Raw genomic sequence first — 16,263 nt, forward strand, 5'->3', positions numbered from 1 at the left:
ATCCAGGACATGCAGGTCGCGCGTAGATCTCTCGTCTTATCCGTTTTGGCAATCATGTTGAAGCCATCAGGTTCATGTTTCGTTGATATCTGCTTTTTCTTCGTCGGCTTACAAAATGCCCACTATACATTCAGATACAGGATTTTGTTTGTTTACAAAGATGCATGATCTACATCGCCCAGTCTCGCTCCGGCTATTGTTTATGCAGCCGTAGCCTCCACCGCTTCTTCGCCAGTAGCCTCAGACATGTCGACGTACTCTGGAGCCTCTAGCGACTCACCCTGATCTGTCCACACCGCCGCCAACTCTTTGTCAATGTCTTCTCTTCTTTGCTTCCACTCGTCGACCTGTGACAGCCTTTCCCTGATCTCCTGCAGCTCCTTCTCCACCTGAAGTTTCTCACGCTCGGTGCCGATGCGCTCAAACTCCCACTCGTCCCCAGTCTCACCCTGACCGAGAACCAGGTTATATGTGTGGTACTTCTTGAGAGATGCCCGGGTTGAAATTGTGATGAGAGCTAGAACGGACAAGTCAGCATTTGCAACAGCACCACAGAAATAGGGCTCAACTTACTGATGCCCTTCTCCTTGCACATTTCGTAGAGAAGTCCTTCGACATCGCTTGACACTGCACTGGTACCCTCGTCGATGATAGCATACTTTGGCTCATGATACAGCAAGCGGGCGAAGCCCATGCGTTGCTTCTCCCCGCCACTCAGTACGTCCTTCCATTCCTTACGTGTATCCCAGCCACCCTCGCGCTCAGGCAGGTATCCAAGTTTAGCCTCATCGAGGACACGCTTCAGATCGTCCTCAGATTTGCGCTTCAAACGCATATCCAGGTGACCATCGGGATAGATGACCTGATCGCGAAGAGTACCAGGGCTGAGATAGGGGCGCTGGGGTAGGAACATTACGCCGTCCTCGCCGATATTCTTAGGACGACTTACCAAGCCACGGTAGACAGGCCAAAGGCCCGCGAGAACTCTGGCAATGGCAGTTTTGCCGACGCCGTTGGGTCCAGAAATCAGCAGATGCTCGCCGCTGCGAACAATCATAGAAAGCGAGTCTACCAGCTCATCACCACCCTGAGGCCACAGGCTAGGGGCAACAATGGGAACCTGTTCAAATCGGACACCATCGAAGCCCTTTTGGATGGTTCCTTGAACATCGGAAAGTGAGTAAAGTTCATTCTGCGCGTTGCGCAGATAGTAGGCATCGGCATGTACCCTGTGCAGGGTAGAGATGAGCGTGTACACGCGGCTGGTGTAGCCAGCAAGTTCGGCCAGGTCCTTGATGGAGTACATCATGCGGCCACCCGCATCAGCAAGCGAAAGCATGAGACGTTTGTTGGTAATAAAATCCTTCATTCTGTTACGTTCACGGCCGCCTTTTTGAGCTTGATCTACCATCTCCGACAGACCCCCCACGCCGCCCCAGGCAGGCAAAAAGACTGGTAGCGAAGCTAGGAGGTAGCCGTAAGCGCTCCAGCTGTACTTCAGGATAAAGTCCTCCAGAATGTTGTAGCGGATCTTGAGCATATAAATTCCCTCCATCCAGCTCTTCAACGATTTGTACTCCTTGTTCAGAAACGTCTTTTCCGTATCAGCACCGCCATAGAATGCGACCTCTTCGGCGTTGGCGATTAGGCGGGCATGTAGGCTACGAAAGTCGCCCTCTTTGCGGCCCTCTACGGCCTTGAGCTTTCCAAATGGAGGAGATAATCTGCGAAGGATGCTGGCGGTTAGGAAATAGTTGCTCATCAGGCCAGTCAAGGCCAGGGGTCCTAAGGATCGGTATAGCTGAAAGTTGAAAACACAGAGGTCGATGAACGGCTTTCCGAGAGACGAGTAAAGGTTTGCGGCAGCCGCGCAAAATAGTGTGAGATCTTGTGTAATAAATTGGTCGGCCCCTTGGCCTATCCCACCATCGAGATTGGACAGCTTGTAGTAGTTCATGTTTTCGTTGAGGTACAGATCGTGGATGTATCTCGTGAGTCGTGTACGGAAGGCGATGGACACCTTGGATTCGAGAAACTTGATGGCAGCGTTGGTGTAAGATGCAAAACCTCCAAGGCCGAGCCACTGTATTAGATTCTGTTAGTATAATGTGCGTGTCGGAGCATGTAGTGACTGACCTTTGCAATGCCCCATGTGAAAGCCTTTCCATTTCCGGCAACGAGGTCGCGCACAATCTCACCATCCAGACGTGCAACAACAAGTGATAGATAGGTTCGGAGAATGAGGAAAAGGCCATGACTGAGGAGCAGACCGGCTTCTTTGCTAGTCCAGCGAGGGATCATGATACTCATGAGACTGAGGAACTGGTGCAAGAAGGCCAGGTTCAGGCCAGGCTTGGTCTGTGCTGATGGTACTGTTGCATCGCCCAGGCCAGAGACGCGAGGCGGGTTGAGGAAGAGCCGCCGATGAGCTTCGAATGTGAGAGGTTTCGTGGTATTAATTGTGACCTTGGAAGTGCCTTGCTTATATGGGACGTAGATTGTGCGCGATCCATCCTTGTTATGCAACCACGAGTTCGTACGAACTAACTTGCGGCCTTGTTCGTGCTCCTGGGAGCTGTTCTTCCACCAACGGCGAGTACCTTCGGCGCCAACAACAATGGAGGCAATGAAGGCAAGCGTGGCAAGAATGCGAGTTGCGCGGGAGCTATGTCGGAATCGCGACTTGGCGGCACCCGTCCACTTGTCGAAGAAGGCCGCAATAGCCTGCTCGGCAGCAGTGCCGCGCAGCGTCGACTGCGCAGCCATAGCAACTACCGTTTGAAACAGAGGCGCGATGCACCAAGATGGGCTGGCTGGTGTGAGGTGGCGGAACCCTCTTAGCAGGTGACGGCAGCGATCGAGCACATGGGTCCGTTGCGATGTATGCCAATTGGCGATCTCGGACGATGGAAGCGCAAATTCGACGACCTTTGGGGGGGGACAGTCGCCGGCGGATAGAGCACCTGCAAGATGCGACGACAGAGAGGATTGGATGACAAGAGTTGAGACGTACGAAAGTCCATCGGTCAGAAGATGCTGCTCAACTGGGCGACAAGACATGTGAACAGGCTAGTGCAGGCTATCCGAGGCACGTCAAACGGGTCCCGCTCACTGCGGCGAGAAACTGGTGGAGCCGGTGGCCATGCCAGTCCGGGGCAGTCACATGATCCTGGAGAAGAATGTCTGGAGAAGGCCTAAAGAAGGGGGAGGCTGACTACACCAGCATCTATCAGTACAAATATGCTGACGGAGTTAGGAGCTTAACTAGGGGAGTGATTCAGCGCAGGTGTGCAGTTTCTTGACACCTGATGACAACTCGGCGGCCCAAGACCGGAGACTTTTCTACTCCGTTTGATTGTACCGAATACGGAGTACTGGCTCGGCTCTTCCAATCATTCCTGCCCAACACCTGCGTAGCTCTCCTCTTCATCTCCGCAAACAGTGCTTCACATAAAGTCAACCGAGTGCAAGTCCTTGAGAGAAACAGATCTGCTTGTGTCTGACAGCTGCAAGGAAGTATTACGAAGCTAGTTGTTACTAAGAATTACACCCAAGTAGTACTTCCAGAAGAGGCGCGGTTCATCGACCCGCCGCCACACCACTCTGACTGAGGGGCATGCATATACTATTAGAGTACTTGAGTACTTACTGCTGATACTACTTGACATATTCTTCTGCAGAACTTGGGCACTGAATTTCGTATCTGATATTGCCTCTGCCACATGAACCACGGTCTCAGTCATGCAACGCACCTTTACCAATGCGTCACCAGTCGCTGTCTCGTATGGCAAGCGCTCGTATATCACCAGTCGACTTGGAAATCGAACCAATCAGTCGTCCCAGTACGGATCCGTAAGGAACGTCTTCATACACCAGTGGCTTTCCAATCTGGTCCAGACCAAATGCCGCTAAGACTAGCCTACGCACCTACACACCCAAACAGATGTGTGTGTCCCGGGTGCCATCTCAGCATCTATGCCAATAAGGAGTACGGATAATCTGTACGATAACCCGTACAAAGTGTGATTATGGTGCGAAGCGATTCCCCGACGATTCATTTTTGCCCAATGGGACCTGCTCCGGCAACGCTGTCATGCCTGTTAAGGGGCATGTTTGCCAGTGGCTCCCTTTTCCATAGCACGATGCATCCACGTCCATAACTGGTCACGGTCAGGCATTAGCTGGTATTGTTAAGTGCCATCAGGAACGCCGGGCGCCAAGAGGGCCAATCAAAGTGGCGATGGGACTCTGATGGGGTCTCGTCACAGTGTGACATTGACCCCAAAGTCTGGCTGCCAAGCTGCTTGACACCACAAATGGCAGCTGAGAGTCTTTTTGTTTTTTTAGGTTTATTAGCAACTACTTACTTTTAGAAGGGGAGAAAAGAACGATGGCAGGCTGTCGAACATTGCAGTCCGGTGTGCTTGCGTCAGTTCGATTGCCTTTATTGATTCCCCCACCGTCATCGGCCGTTGCTTGGTGCCAGACTGTTCAAAGCCGGAGGACAAGTGATGAGGTCCAGCATCCTGCAACTCGTCATACTGGTAAGTAGGCAACGGCTTGGGATTTTGCGTCGACGCCACGGTACCTGCTTATACCAGTAGCACCTAATAAACTAGCGAAAGGCGCGCCGGGGACGGGCGGCGGAGCCACCTGTAGGATGACAGACAATGCAAGATCTCCCTCAGGCGTGGGCATCACTGGAGCCAGATACTGAGTAAGAGGCAATATCCCGTGAGAACAGGCCTGGGAGGTGATGCCGAATGTGGATGCAAGCTGTTGTCTCGAAAGGGCTCTCATGACGGTGCAATATGCACATACCTGTGTGCAGGATGCAGAGGCATACGGTCGTTGCCAGGTGGTTTTGGGTACCATTGAGAGCCGACAGAGGAGAACTGAAGGTACTTCGAGGTACATGTAGACCGAAGAACCGGCGCCACCACCACCACCACTAAGTACTTAAAAAGTGTGCTGGATAATGCCTTTGCAGCGTCGTTGCAGCGTCGTTGCAGGGGGAAGGCAGGCAAGTACAAAGTAATAGTCGGCCAGCTGCAGCATTCGCTCCTTTTTTATTTCCAATATTGACGCTATGTTGATGGGAAATTAACAAGACTCGGTCTCCTCCACTCTTGTGTCGCGCTCACGGCGCAATTTACGCACATGGTAAGATAGGCCCCAGCAGGCTGCTGTACCCCAGGCGCGGCTCAGGGGAGACGCCTGATGGTGCTACTGAGTCGCTGGGTAGCTGGCAGCTGCGTAGGTCCTATATGTAGGTACCTAGCCAGGCACATGGGTAGGTACTATTAAGTTGGTAAGTACTCAGTAACTTACTGAGTAAGTAAGTATGTAGTACCTGAGTAGGTTCTCCGCGCCTTATTGCTGTATCAAAGGCACTTTTACCTACAGGCTACTGAGTACGGATACCTACCTACTCATCTACCTACTCAAGAACGGACCAGCAGCCTGGTCTGTCTAGCCCCAAGAAGGGAAGAGTGTGGCTCTGGCTCACGGGAGGCCGGGCAACTGGCCTATCAGTGATGAGCCCTGGAGACGGTTTAATCTCATGAGGGGCCCCACCCACACCCACCAGTACAAGCCAGGCCCTCCATGTCCGTCTTGTCGCCTGCCGGGCGAGTGGACGACTGGACGATAGGACGACAAGAGTACCCCAAGGTACTTCGACCTCTGCATGTGCAGGCCCTAGCACACAAGGTTCGCCCCCCCCCCCCCCCCCCAGCACCGGCCTAGGCTTGACATCTACTACCGCATTACTGGCAAGCACCTGCTTAGGTACCAGTACCCAGGCCAGGCACCTCACCAGGTAATGAGGAACCTACCGCCCTCCCCCTAATCCCCTACCTACTATCCGTACCTACCACTCTAGGTAGCAAAATAGCTGCCTCTCCTCTCTCCTCGCCTCCTCCTCCTCCTCCTCCTCCTTCTAGCTGTCTGTTCGCGCCCGCTGCACACTGCCATCTTGTCCCAGCCCCATCCGTCCCACGGGCCACGCCCCCAGCCTGCCCATCTCGCTGCTCCGCTGCTCGCCTCCTGTGCCTGCTCTGCCTGCCTCGTTGCTCTGCCGCCTCTCAACCTCCTCTATCCCGCTCCACGGACCTTTCGTTTTCCTGGCGCCACGAGCCTCCTCCATCCATCCTCCGATACGCCGCATCCCGCTCCCCCTCCGCTTCCCATCTCGCGACTCGACGTCCTCGCCCTCCCCCATCGCCAACGGCAGCCGCTGCGCATTTGTTTCCTGGCCGCTCAGTTCGAGCTTGCTACCGCTGACTGCACATGCTGCCATTGGTCCCGGCCTATCTAGGTAGCTAACGCTCCCATCTCAATCTGAGCTTCACGCTCTCAACGCCTCGATCATTCTGCCACGAGCCCGACGCGACCTGCCATCCGCTACTGTTGAGCCTGTTCATCGTCACCGCCTCTCCTCTCTTCTGCGACCTCGTTGTCGTCCAGACCTCGCGGCTTGGCAATTACCGTCGCATTTGGTCCGGCTGGCTCTGCCACCCACCTGCCTTGGGCTCGGATTTTTGCGCGATCGTCCAGCCCAATTGTTTCTTGACGTGAGTTTTTGTTCCTTTTCAGGGCTTTTTTTCCCTTGCGCTCGCCATAGCATGCCGTCACTGTGTACTGTTGAACGCAGCCCTTGCCTGAGTATCGGCATCCTTTTAAATGGGTTGCATGCCGCTGACTCGGCCGCGCCGTGTTTAGTAGTCCGCAGAAGTACGGGTCCGATCCTGCGCAGTCATACCTAAAATCCACCGATGCGAAGTCTGATACGCCCATAAAGAAAGCCGCAATCATGGGAACTGAAAATAGCGACACAATAGTCTCCGACGAGGCTGGTTCTGCTCGCCAGGGCCAAGGCATGCTCAAGGTCCCTTCACGATCGTCTTCGCAGCAAAAGATCCAGTCTGCCCCTTCTGCAGCTGGCCGTAGTAGCAGCAGTGCACGGTCCAAGGACTCCAAGAACAGCTATGCCGAAGCTCAGGGCAACGGTTCGCTAAGTGGTACGCGCCAAGCTGGCGATAACGATGTTGTCAGCACACCTGGCAATACACAACCAAGCTCGCCCTCGACTTCCGAGCAGAAACAAAGAAGAAAGAAGGGAGGTCTACTTTCGTTGCTTGGCTGCTGCGGCGTTCCGGATGATGAGGACAAGAGCAATGTTCACAAACTTAACAAGCTACCTCAACGGCCAACTACAGCAAAATCCCGATCTCAAACCTCGCAGGACCAGTACGCTCGCAACTCGAATGAAAAACCCAGTAACGTTGCTACTCCTGTGGACCAACAAGGGGCGGCCAGCGGCTCTCAAGATGTTATCATGGAAGAAGCCAATGTAAACCAGGAAGCCCCGCCTGCCGTTGCCGTCGAGCCTCCTAGCGCACCGCAATCAGCAGGCGGAGGCAACTCATCCAATGGCGACGACTCTGACATGCCTGATGTACCGGAGGACGCTCACGAGGCGCAGGCCACCGAGACGTCTGAGGAGCCGGAGGAGCGGAATGTGCCACCTCCACCACCTGGGCCTGCTGTCGCCACGGCTGTCCCGTTCCCCCCAACTGATGCCGGGGAGGAGCAGCGCAAGTGGCTGCTACCCCCAATCGCTCCCGAGCACAAAGGTCGAAAGTGCTTGGTTCTGGATCTCGATGAAACCCTTGTACACAGTTCATTCAAGGTAAGTGCAGCCGCAAAGGGTCTCCTAGAACATGATTTAACAACCTGCCCGCAGATTCTTCACCAGGCCGATTTCACAATACCTGTCGAAATTGAAGGCAATTACCATAACGTATATGTCATTAAGCGACCTGGCGTCGATGAATTCATGAAGAGAGTGGGCGAGTTGTACGAAGTTGTTGTTTTCACTGCGTCTGTTTCTAAGGTACGTAAACAGTCTGTCGTATACATTGTTGGCCTGCAAATCACTGACTCGCGTACAGTATGGTGATCCTCTATTAGACCAACTTGACATCCACAACGTCGTCCACCACCGACTTTTCCGCGAAAGCTGTTATAACCACCAAGGCAACTATGTCAAGGACCTGTCCCAGGTCGGCCGCGATCTCAAAGACACGATCATCATCGACAACTCCCCAACCTCGTACATATTCCACCCTCAACACGCCGTTCCCATCAGCAGCTGGTTCTCTGACGCCCACGACAACGAACTGTTAGACCTGATCCCCGTCCTCGAGGATCTGGCTGGCTCCAAGGTCTCGGATGTCAGCCTCGTTCTTGATGTCACTCTTTAAAGAAAAACTCAACCTCTCACAAGCGGGAAAAAAGAAGAAGAAGCAACTTGTACTTTTTTGCATTTTTTCCATTCTTCCTTTGTCATTCAAAATCACTTTTTGAAATTTTTTTATCACATCTCTGCAGAGCTTCCGATGGGAAATTACAGTATTCCATTCATAGCGCAAGGCGTTTTTGGTCGAAGGGGGTTTTCTTTTTCTTTCTCCTGGTCTCTATTTTTTTTCTTCCTGGTGTAGAGAGCTTCGTCGCTGGTCTAATACATACATGGGGGATCAGAAAGAGAGAAAGACGACGAAAGGGAAGAGGAGGGGAAGACAGAAGGTGACTTTTCAAATTTCTTTTCTTTGTCCTTTTGTGTGTGTGTTTCTTTTTGTCAAGTGTTGTTTCTTACTTTTCTGTTGGACGCTACGGTTGAAACGCAGAAAGACCAGCGGAAGTGGGAAAGGGAAAGAAAAAAGATACCTCTTATTATACATAGTTGCCTCAAATTGTGAACCTCCTCCAATGATGCAGCGATTATGAGAGATTTCTGCTAAATGTGAAATGGTTGATTTGTGAGCTTATCTCATTACTTGATCCAGGCAGTAGTGATCGAATACTATATACTGAAGACTGAAGTCGGTCGTTGACCTTGAGGTGTTTTGATGTCTTTAGCTTTCTGACAAAAAAAGAAAAGCGGCGAAATAAACGAATCTACATCAAACCGAGAAAAAGAAGCAATGCGCATAAGTAACGTGCGTACAGCATTATGCCTTGCTCGTCCTATAAGGGTACTGCTGTGGTTTCGGAAAATTGTTCTTCCTGATCACCGGCTGATAGACCCTTTTCTGGTGCATGTGGCCTCAACTCGTCCCGGAGCTCAATGCAGGCCTCTCGGGGGGGGCAGCCACTGCGCCAACTGCGCTAGCTTTCATTCGACCCGTCGCAGACACACCTCCCATTCCATTATCCTCCTTGTTCATCTCTTTCGAAATCCAAATCGGTCAATCCTGCAGTGGTTCATCGACTTGGCCCTTTCCTTCCTTTTTCATTTCGCTCCTTCTTAGGTTTCTTCTTCTATAACACAATAATGGTACGTCCTAAAGCCATTCAATTGAGCAAGAGTTCAGGTGACGAGGGCTGGGAGGGACACCCTGTCGCCTTCGTCGCGGGAGGGAGTAGTCGCAACGACACAAAACGGCAGACTCGACGCACTTTCTTCATTGCGCAGCCATCAGACACTGCGATGCCTATTCTTGGAACGACATGATGCAATGATTAGTGGAATCAAGGCTAACCCGTCTCCTGTCCCTATAGTCTTCTCCTCGTGCCTCGTCGCCCGAAGGCGCTGCCACTGGTGCCAGCCTCAACCGCCCCTCGTCGCCCACACCTCCCGGTGGTCCCCGAACGGCTATTCGTCGCCGCGCTGCCGCCGACCAGAAGGAGAAGATTGCCAATGCTCGTCCCAGCAGCACCCGCTCGGCCGGCGCTGGCGGCTCCAGCAGCACCATGCTAAGTATGTTTACTGGACCTATCTGCACCGCATCGCGCCCATTACATCGGTAACGAGAACTCTCGGGCGGTTTCAATGGGCCTGTCCTTGTCTATTGATGCGCTTTTCGAGCTGTTACCGGGCCAGTGTTGGTTTTGGCGATTTGCGCTGTTCCTTGGCTGTGTGCTATGGCTAATATTTGTCACAGGACTCTACACTGATGAGTCTCCTGGTCTTAAGGTCGATCCCGTCGTTGTTCTCGTTCTCTCTCTCGTCTTTATTTTCAGCGTCGTTGCTCTTCACAGTACGTTTCATCGGCTGATGGTGCCTCCTTTAGCAGTATTTAACAATGTGCTGCAGTCATTGCCAAGATCACTCGAAAATTCTCGAGCTAAATAGGAAGCTCGGATATCTGGTACAGAACAAGGAACGAAGCGTTGACAAACTCACGGGAAGGGCGAGACGGACGTTTTGCGTCTTGTCAACATAACGAGGAGCCCTGCAGGGACTTTTTATTTGTTCAAATGATGACTTTGGGCAAAGGTCTTTCGGGCGATGCAGTTGGATGCGTCACATTTCTTGCTGCAAAAGCAAAGGGTGTTAAACGCTGGGGTTTGGCTTCTCTTGGCTGAGGCTCTGCATATTGTATTATACCAAAAAATGTATAGACCCAGATGCTGCGACAATAGATGCTCGGTTCTTGGGCCAATGCTGTCTGAGATGATGTGGACCGGTGTTGCTTTGCGGATAGTACTGGTTTTTTGTACCACTAAAGAGATGAAGTTGTGGGCAAGAATTCATGGTCTACTTGGAGCCAGGCCTGGGAACATTCGCAAATTTGACGCTGTTCTAAGTATTAGCATCGTCATCAGGCAAGAACCGGCATGGAATACGTACGTGTACACCACTGCACAGCCCGCCCTCTAGTTCGAAAGAGGAATACGACGCAAGAACGCTGGTCGTTGCCTACATCCTAGCAGTAAAAACGGGCTGCATTGTTCATGGTAATCGTCATCTTTTTTATCTGCACTGGATCCAGGCAGCAGTTATCAAGCAATCGTCGCATCGAGCCCTCTCGTACCCTATATGACTACACAGCCCGGTGGCTAGCTGGATTCGGCAGCGCTTGAGGCTGAAGCCACGGGATGAAACTCTGTATGCGAGTGTGATGTCCATACTGTGCAGCCCAGGTCGCGGGAAGGCTTCCCAAAAGGGATCATGAAGATTTATGCCCGGGGTGTTTGGGTTGGGCAATACGCGTGTTCCTTTGTGGCGTAGTGGCTTTGACACGACCATGTATGCTGCCCCCGACCACTATCCTGTGCTTGTGATTCCACGCGGGATTGGTTCAAAGCCTAAGAATTAGTCATCTGAAATTACAAGCAACCTTCTCATTGGCGTATGGTATTACACCCTTGAAGAGGGCATCACAGGGCTGATACTCGGGATACCACAAGTGGGCCGTGAAAGCTGCCTACAGCTAACAAGGTAACTGGCTAGGCAGGGCCTGGTCCCTCATCACTCACACATGTCAATCGTCCCGCAGCCTTGATTCTGCATTGACAGTCTCGGTCTGTACTTCAACCACAGGATAACCCTCACACTAATTACAGCGCTCCAAGTACTTTTGTCAGTCCAGCGCTGTTATTAGGCCGCCGCCTCATCGATCACTGCTCGAAGCAGTGCCTGTCCAAGGCAACCCGGTACCGGCGCCAACGTCATCAATAGCGCACCAAACCATCTGCCATGCTGAACAACCAAGATTAACTGCACATCATCTCGCCCCTCCCATCCTAGCATCTCGATTTACTAGGTGCCCTTTGAGGCATGCTCTGTGATCTGGGCTACCCCCGCGCCCCCCTACCCAGAACGACCCGACCTCTTCCCTCTTCAACTTGCCAGACGGCTTCACCTTGATGCCCCGCCATCATGACCATCCTCGACGACAAACAAGTGATGGCCCGACGCCAGGCTCAGGCACGGGCTGATGCGCAGGCGCGGCAGCGGAGCGCAGTCTCCCTGGGGGGCCCAGGAAGCATATCGGAAGAGTCACTCATTACTGACGGCTTTGTCATGCCTGACCTCGATGTACCCAGTGAAGCTCCGCCCGCGTATGGCGATCAGGTTGACAAGGTTACCTTTTCGCAGCCCGGCTTCCAGGCCGGTGCCGCTGTGACAGGTATGATGATTCGTCCCACTCAAGCCGTACACAGTAGAAGGAAATCAGATGTTAATAAAACGTACCAGGTGACGGTCGCGTCAACATCAACATTAGCACCAAGAATCGCCGTCTCGTAGAACTGCTCGCGCCAGTCGTCGACAGACAAGCCTCTGTCGCCGAATCCCAGGAGCCGCTTCCCCCGGCATATATCCCTCCCAGTCTCGGCGGCTTACCCGGCCAGACGCCGCCGCCGGCGCTCAACATTGTCATCCAGATCGTCGGCTCCCGCGGCGATGTCCAGCCCTTTGTCGCCCTCGGCAAGACGTTGCGCGACACCTACGGCCACCGCATTCGCATCGCCACCCACTCCACCTTCCAAAAATTTGTTGAAGAGAACGACCTCGAGTTCTTCAACATCGGCGGCGACCCTGCCGAGCTCATGGCCTTCATGGTCAAGAATCCGGGGCTCATGCCGGGCTTTGACGCGCTCAAGAGCGGCGAGGTCAGCAAGCGCAGACGGGGCATCGAGCAGATCCTCATGGGCTGCTGGCGGTCATGCATTGAAGCAGGAAATGGCTTGGGTCCCCCACCGAAGCCGCATACGCGCTATGCGCCGGTAAACTTTTCCTCGCAGGAAGTACCGGGCAACCCGGCGGACAGACCGTTTGTGGCCGACGCCATTATTGCGAACCCGCCGAGCTTTGCGCACGTTCATATTGCGGAAAAGATGGGAATCCCTCTGCACATGATGTTTACCATGCCGTGGACACCAACGCGAGCATTTCAGCACCCTCTCGCCAATATTCAGTCTAGCAACCTCGACGATACCCTTACCAATAACTTGACATATACTCTTGTCGAAATCATGACCTGGCAAGGACTTGGAGACGTCATCAATCGCTTCCGCGAAAAAGCCCTCGAGCTACCCGAGCTGTCGCCATTGTGGGCACCTGGCTTATTGACACGGCTACGAATATCATATACGTATTGCTGGTCACCTGCACTTATCCCCAAACCTAATGACTGGGGTAACAACATTGACGTGTCTGGCTTTTACTTCCTCGATCTTGCTTCTTCCTACACTCCTGACCCAGAGCTGGACGCTTTCCTCAATGCAGGCCCCCCACCAGTCTACATTGGCTTTGGATCTATCGTTGTTGACGACCCTAACGCTATGACGCGCATGATTTTTGACGCCATCCACCTTGCAGGCGTTCGTGCCCTCGTCTCTAAAGGTTGGGGTGGCCTTGGTGCTGACGACGTTGGTCTGCCTGATGGCGTGTATATGCTCGGCAACGTGCCTCACGACTGGCTTTTCCAGCATGTCTCCGCTGTCGTACACCACGGTGGTGCGGGTACCACAGCAGCCGGAATCAAGGCCGGCAAGCCAACATTTGTTGTGCCCTTTTTTGGCGATCAGCCCTTCTGGGGCTCCATGATCGCGAGGGCAGATGCCGGCCCAGAGCCCGTTCCGTACAAGGAATTGACGGCAGAAAAGCTTGCCGAGGCCATCAAGAAATGCATCGAGCCAGAGACGATGGAGCAGGCCAAGGTTCTGGGGCAGAAGATTAGAGAGGAAAAGGGTACCGACGAAGGCGGATACAGCTTTCACAAACATCTCGATATGGACAAGTTGCGCTGCTCTGTCGCGCCGAGCCGTGCAGCGGCATGGCGTGTGCGTCGGACCAAGGTGCGACTCAGCCCACTTGCAGCCGCTGTTCTTGTCGAGCACAATGTTATCAAATATACGGACCTTAAATTGTAAGAATTGCAGGAGGAACCTATTCGATGCTCGACTAACTCTTTATAGGTACCGTCCGTGTGAGTTCAACACCGAGGATCAACCCACGGATCCATTGTCTGCTGGGGCGGCCGCGATTGTGTTGTCTCTGGGAACCATCGGTATGGCTATTGCTGATATGCCGAGGGACTTGTGGAAATCGCATAGAAAATACAAAAAGGACAGCGACAGCATCTCCAGACCAACGGAATCCTCCAGCCATCTCTCCCAAAGCGACCACCGCCCATCTGTGTCGCGAGACGCAACCACTTCACAGACCTCTCTACTTGGGGCACACGCACCGGAAACGCCACCTAGCACTGGTGTCCAGACACCAACAGGGCAGCAAGGCTCCCCTGAGGTCAAGTCCCCTGAGCAAAAAGGCCTTCGCGAGGAACACCTGTCACCAGGTGTGGCCTTCGGTATGGAAAGTGCCGTGGGCACGGCGAGGGGTGTAAACAGAATCATTGAAGCAGGCGTCAAGTCGCCTATGAATTTCTGTCTCGGATTAGCTAAAGGCTTCCGCAATATGCCGCGTCTGTACAACGACGATCTGGTGCGCCCTGTCGAAAAAGTCACAGACTTGTCCTCTGGAATAAAAGTCGCTGGTAAAGAGCTTGGATACGGATTCTTTGATGGTATCTCAGGCCTGGTCATGCAGCCCTTGCACGGCGCGGAAAAGGACGGTGCTGTCGGCCTCGTCAAGGGTTTCGGAAAGGGTATTGGTGGCCTGATACTGAAGCCCGCTGCCGGAATCTTCGGCCTTCCTGGTTACGCCATGCAGGGCGTCCACGCCGAATTTGGCAAGCACATGAGCCGCAGCGTGTACAACTACATACTCTCATCCCGCATCAAACAGGGTGAGCTGGATCTGTCGCATTCCTCCGAGGGCGAATGCGAAGATATACTACGTCGCTGGAACACGATTAAATTCGAGCTTTCGAGGTTCTATGACCTTAAAAGACGAATGGGTGGCACCGAAGGGCCATTCCCGCCGCCACCTCCCCTGCCCACGGATGACAGCAGTGACACTGTGTCTATTATGGACAAGGGATTCTCCAAACCTCGGACAGGCTGGTTCCAGACGCGCCACCTGTCCTCTGCGCAGCGAAAGCGCATGCAGGAAGAGAAGCAGACATGGAAGCGCGGGTATGTAGAGTCGCTGGTGCCCGGTGCACCATCGGTCAGTGAAAAGTCCGTAAAGGCTGCAAACTTGTCCCAAGAAGACGACGAGGTTGAGCGCGCAATTCAGGCGTCTGTGCGGGAAACTTCACAGGGTGTTTTGGAGGATGATGTCGAAATTGAAGCTGCTATTCGCGAGAGTCTCCGTGTCATGCGCGAGAGCGGTGCTCTGCCTGCGACCGGCTGGATTGATGAAAAGAATCGTCGCAATGATGACCCGTCTATTTTTGAGGATGAAGAGTTCAAGATTACCGATGAAGAATTCCAGGACTTGATTCAATCTGCCATGCGACAAAGCTTGGCGGATGAATACGGCTACCCTGTCGAAGATCTATGTGTTCCGGGACCATCATCCTCCTCTTTCATAGACACATCAATGCCGCGACCGGCACTCACTGAAGAACCTGCTGCTATAGATGACTTGTACGGTGCAGATGATGCACCAGGCTACGGGCGAGAGCTGTCTGTTCATGATTCATCCACGTCACGACAACAATTAGCGGAGCTTCCGTCGCAGGACGAAGTGGACGAAGAAGAGGCTGAACTGCAGCGCGCCATTGCCGCATCGAAACAAGAGATGGAGCTCGCGGAGACGCAACGCAACGAAGAGGACATTGTGTTGGAGTATATCAAGAAACAGAGCCTGGCAGAGGAAGAGTTTAGAAAACGAAACAAAGGCAAGGGGGTTAGCACGAATGACGATGATGACGACGAAGAACTGAAACGAGCTCTGGAGGAGAGTTTGAAAATGAGCCGCGGAGGCTGGGGAGAGGGAAGTGGCAGTGGCAGTGGCAGTGGTAACGGGAGCGGGAGCGGGAGCGGACTGCATGGAGCCTTTGGAGCAAGGCTTCCGTGAGATGATATGAAAGAGACCATATATACGAGAATCTAGATACCATTGCATTATAGCGAATATCATACATCAGTTTGCAACTAGGAAACTTGTTTTACTGCATGTAAACTGGAAAATGTCGCTGATTGCCACGACACTAACCAGAAGAATCTCAATTTACCCTCAATCATGGCAGATTAGCATTGTGGTACCAAGAGTCACAGTCTATATATGAAACTGTGTGTTGCTAGGTATAGACAAGTATCGTAAGCTGGAAAATGTCGCTGATTGCCACGACGTTTAACAGAAAAATCTCAATTTACCCTCGATCATGGCAGATTAGCATTGTGGTACCAAGAGTCACAGTCTATATATGAAACTGTGCGTAGCTATATGGTCAAGTATCGTGATTGAGAACACGATGTTGATGAGGAGTCTGCTATTTAAAGAGTCTTGGAGTGTCGAATTTGTAGATTGCACGTACACTGCTGAAGAGCCCTCCATCGTCTGCCAAACCTGAGTATTCATCTCTCGAAACCCATCAGCGGCCTGACTTGTAAGTTTGCCGT

At 52.9% G+C, this 16,263-nt stretch overlaps 4 protein-coding genes across 4 annotated transcripts; 3 read left to right on the top strand and 1 right to left on the bottom strand.

The window, feature by feature from the left end:
• Positions 1–200: 200 nt before the first annotated feature.
• On the bottom strand, positions 201–2,766 carry V2A60_000490 (ABC transporter transmembrane region 2-domain-containing protein; the record flags this gene model as incomplete). Its single annotated transcript, XM_083251859.1, has 3 exons — positions 201–517; positions 574–2,083; positions 2,137–2,766. 3 exons carry the CDS (start codon positions 2,764–2,766, stop codon positions 201–203), a joined length of 2,457 nt encoding a protein of 818 aa, XP_083107985.1.
• Positions 2,767–6,814: 4,048 nt separating this feature from the next.
• V2A60_000491 (HAD-like domain-containing protein) lies at positions 6,815–8,267 on the top strand (the record flags this gene model as incomplete). Its single annotated transcript, XM_083251860.1, has 3 exons — positions 6,815–7,693; positions 7,748–7,897; positions 7,956–8,267. The coding sequence occupies 3 exons, from the start codon at positions 6,815–6,817 to the stop codon at positions 8,265–8,267; spliced, it is 1,341 nt and encodes a 446-aa protein (XP_083107986.1).
• Positions 8,268–9,337: 1,070 nt separating this feature from the next.
• On the top strand, positions 9,338–10,134 carry V2A60_000492 (Sec61beta family-domain-containing protein; the record flags this gene model as incomplete). Its single annotated transcript, XM_083251861.1, has 4 exons — positions 9,338–9,340; positions 9,565–9,763; positions 9,948–10,043; positions 10,100–10,134. The coding sequence occupies 4 exons, from the start codon at positions 9,338–9,340 to the stop codon at positions 10,132–10,134; spliced, it is 333 nt and encodes a 110-aa protein (XP_083107987.1).
• A 1,534-nt stretch (positions 10,135–11,668) lies between these two features.
• On the top strand, positions 11,669–15,718 carry V2A60_000493 (uncharacterized protein; the record flags this gene model as incomplete). Its single annotated transcript, XM_083251862.1, has 3 exons — positions 11,669–11,918; positions 11,987–13,661; positions 13,711–15,718. The coding sequence occupies 3 exons, from the start codon at positions 11,669–11,671 to the stop codon at positions 15,716–15,718; spliced, it is 3,933 nt and encodes a 1,310-aa protein (XP_083107988.1).
• Between the last annotated feature and the right edge of the window lie 545 nt (positions 15,719–16,263).

Source organism: Cordyceps javanica, chromosome 1, assembly GCF_051103115.1.
Source record: "Cordyceps javanica chromosome 1, complete sequence".
Classification (NCBI taxonomy): Eukaryota; Fungi; Ascomycota; class Sordariomycetes; order Hypocreales; family Cordycipitaceae; genus Cordyceps; species Cordyceps javanica.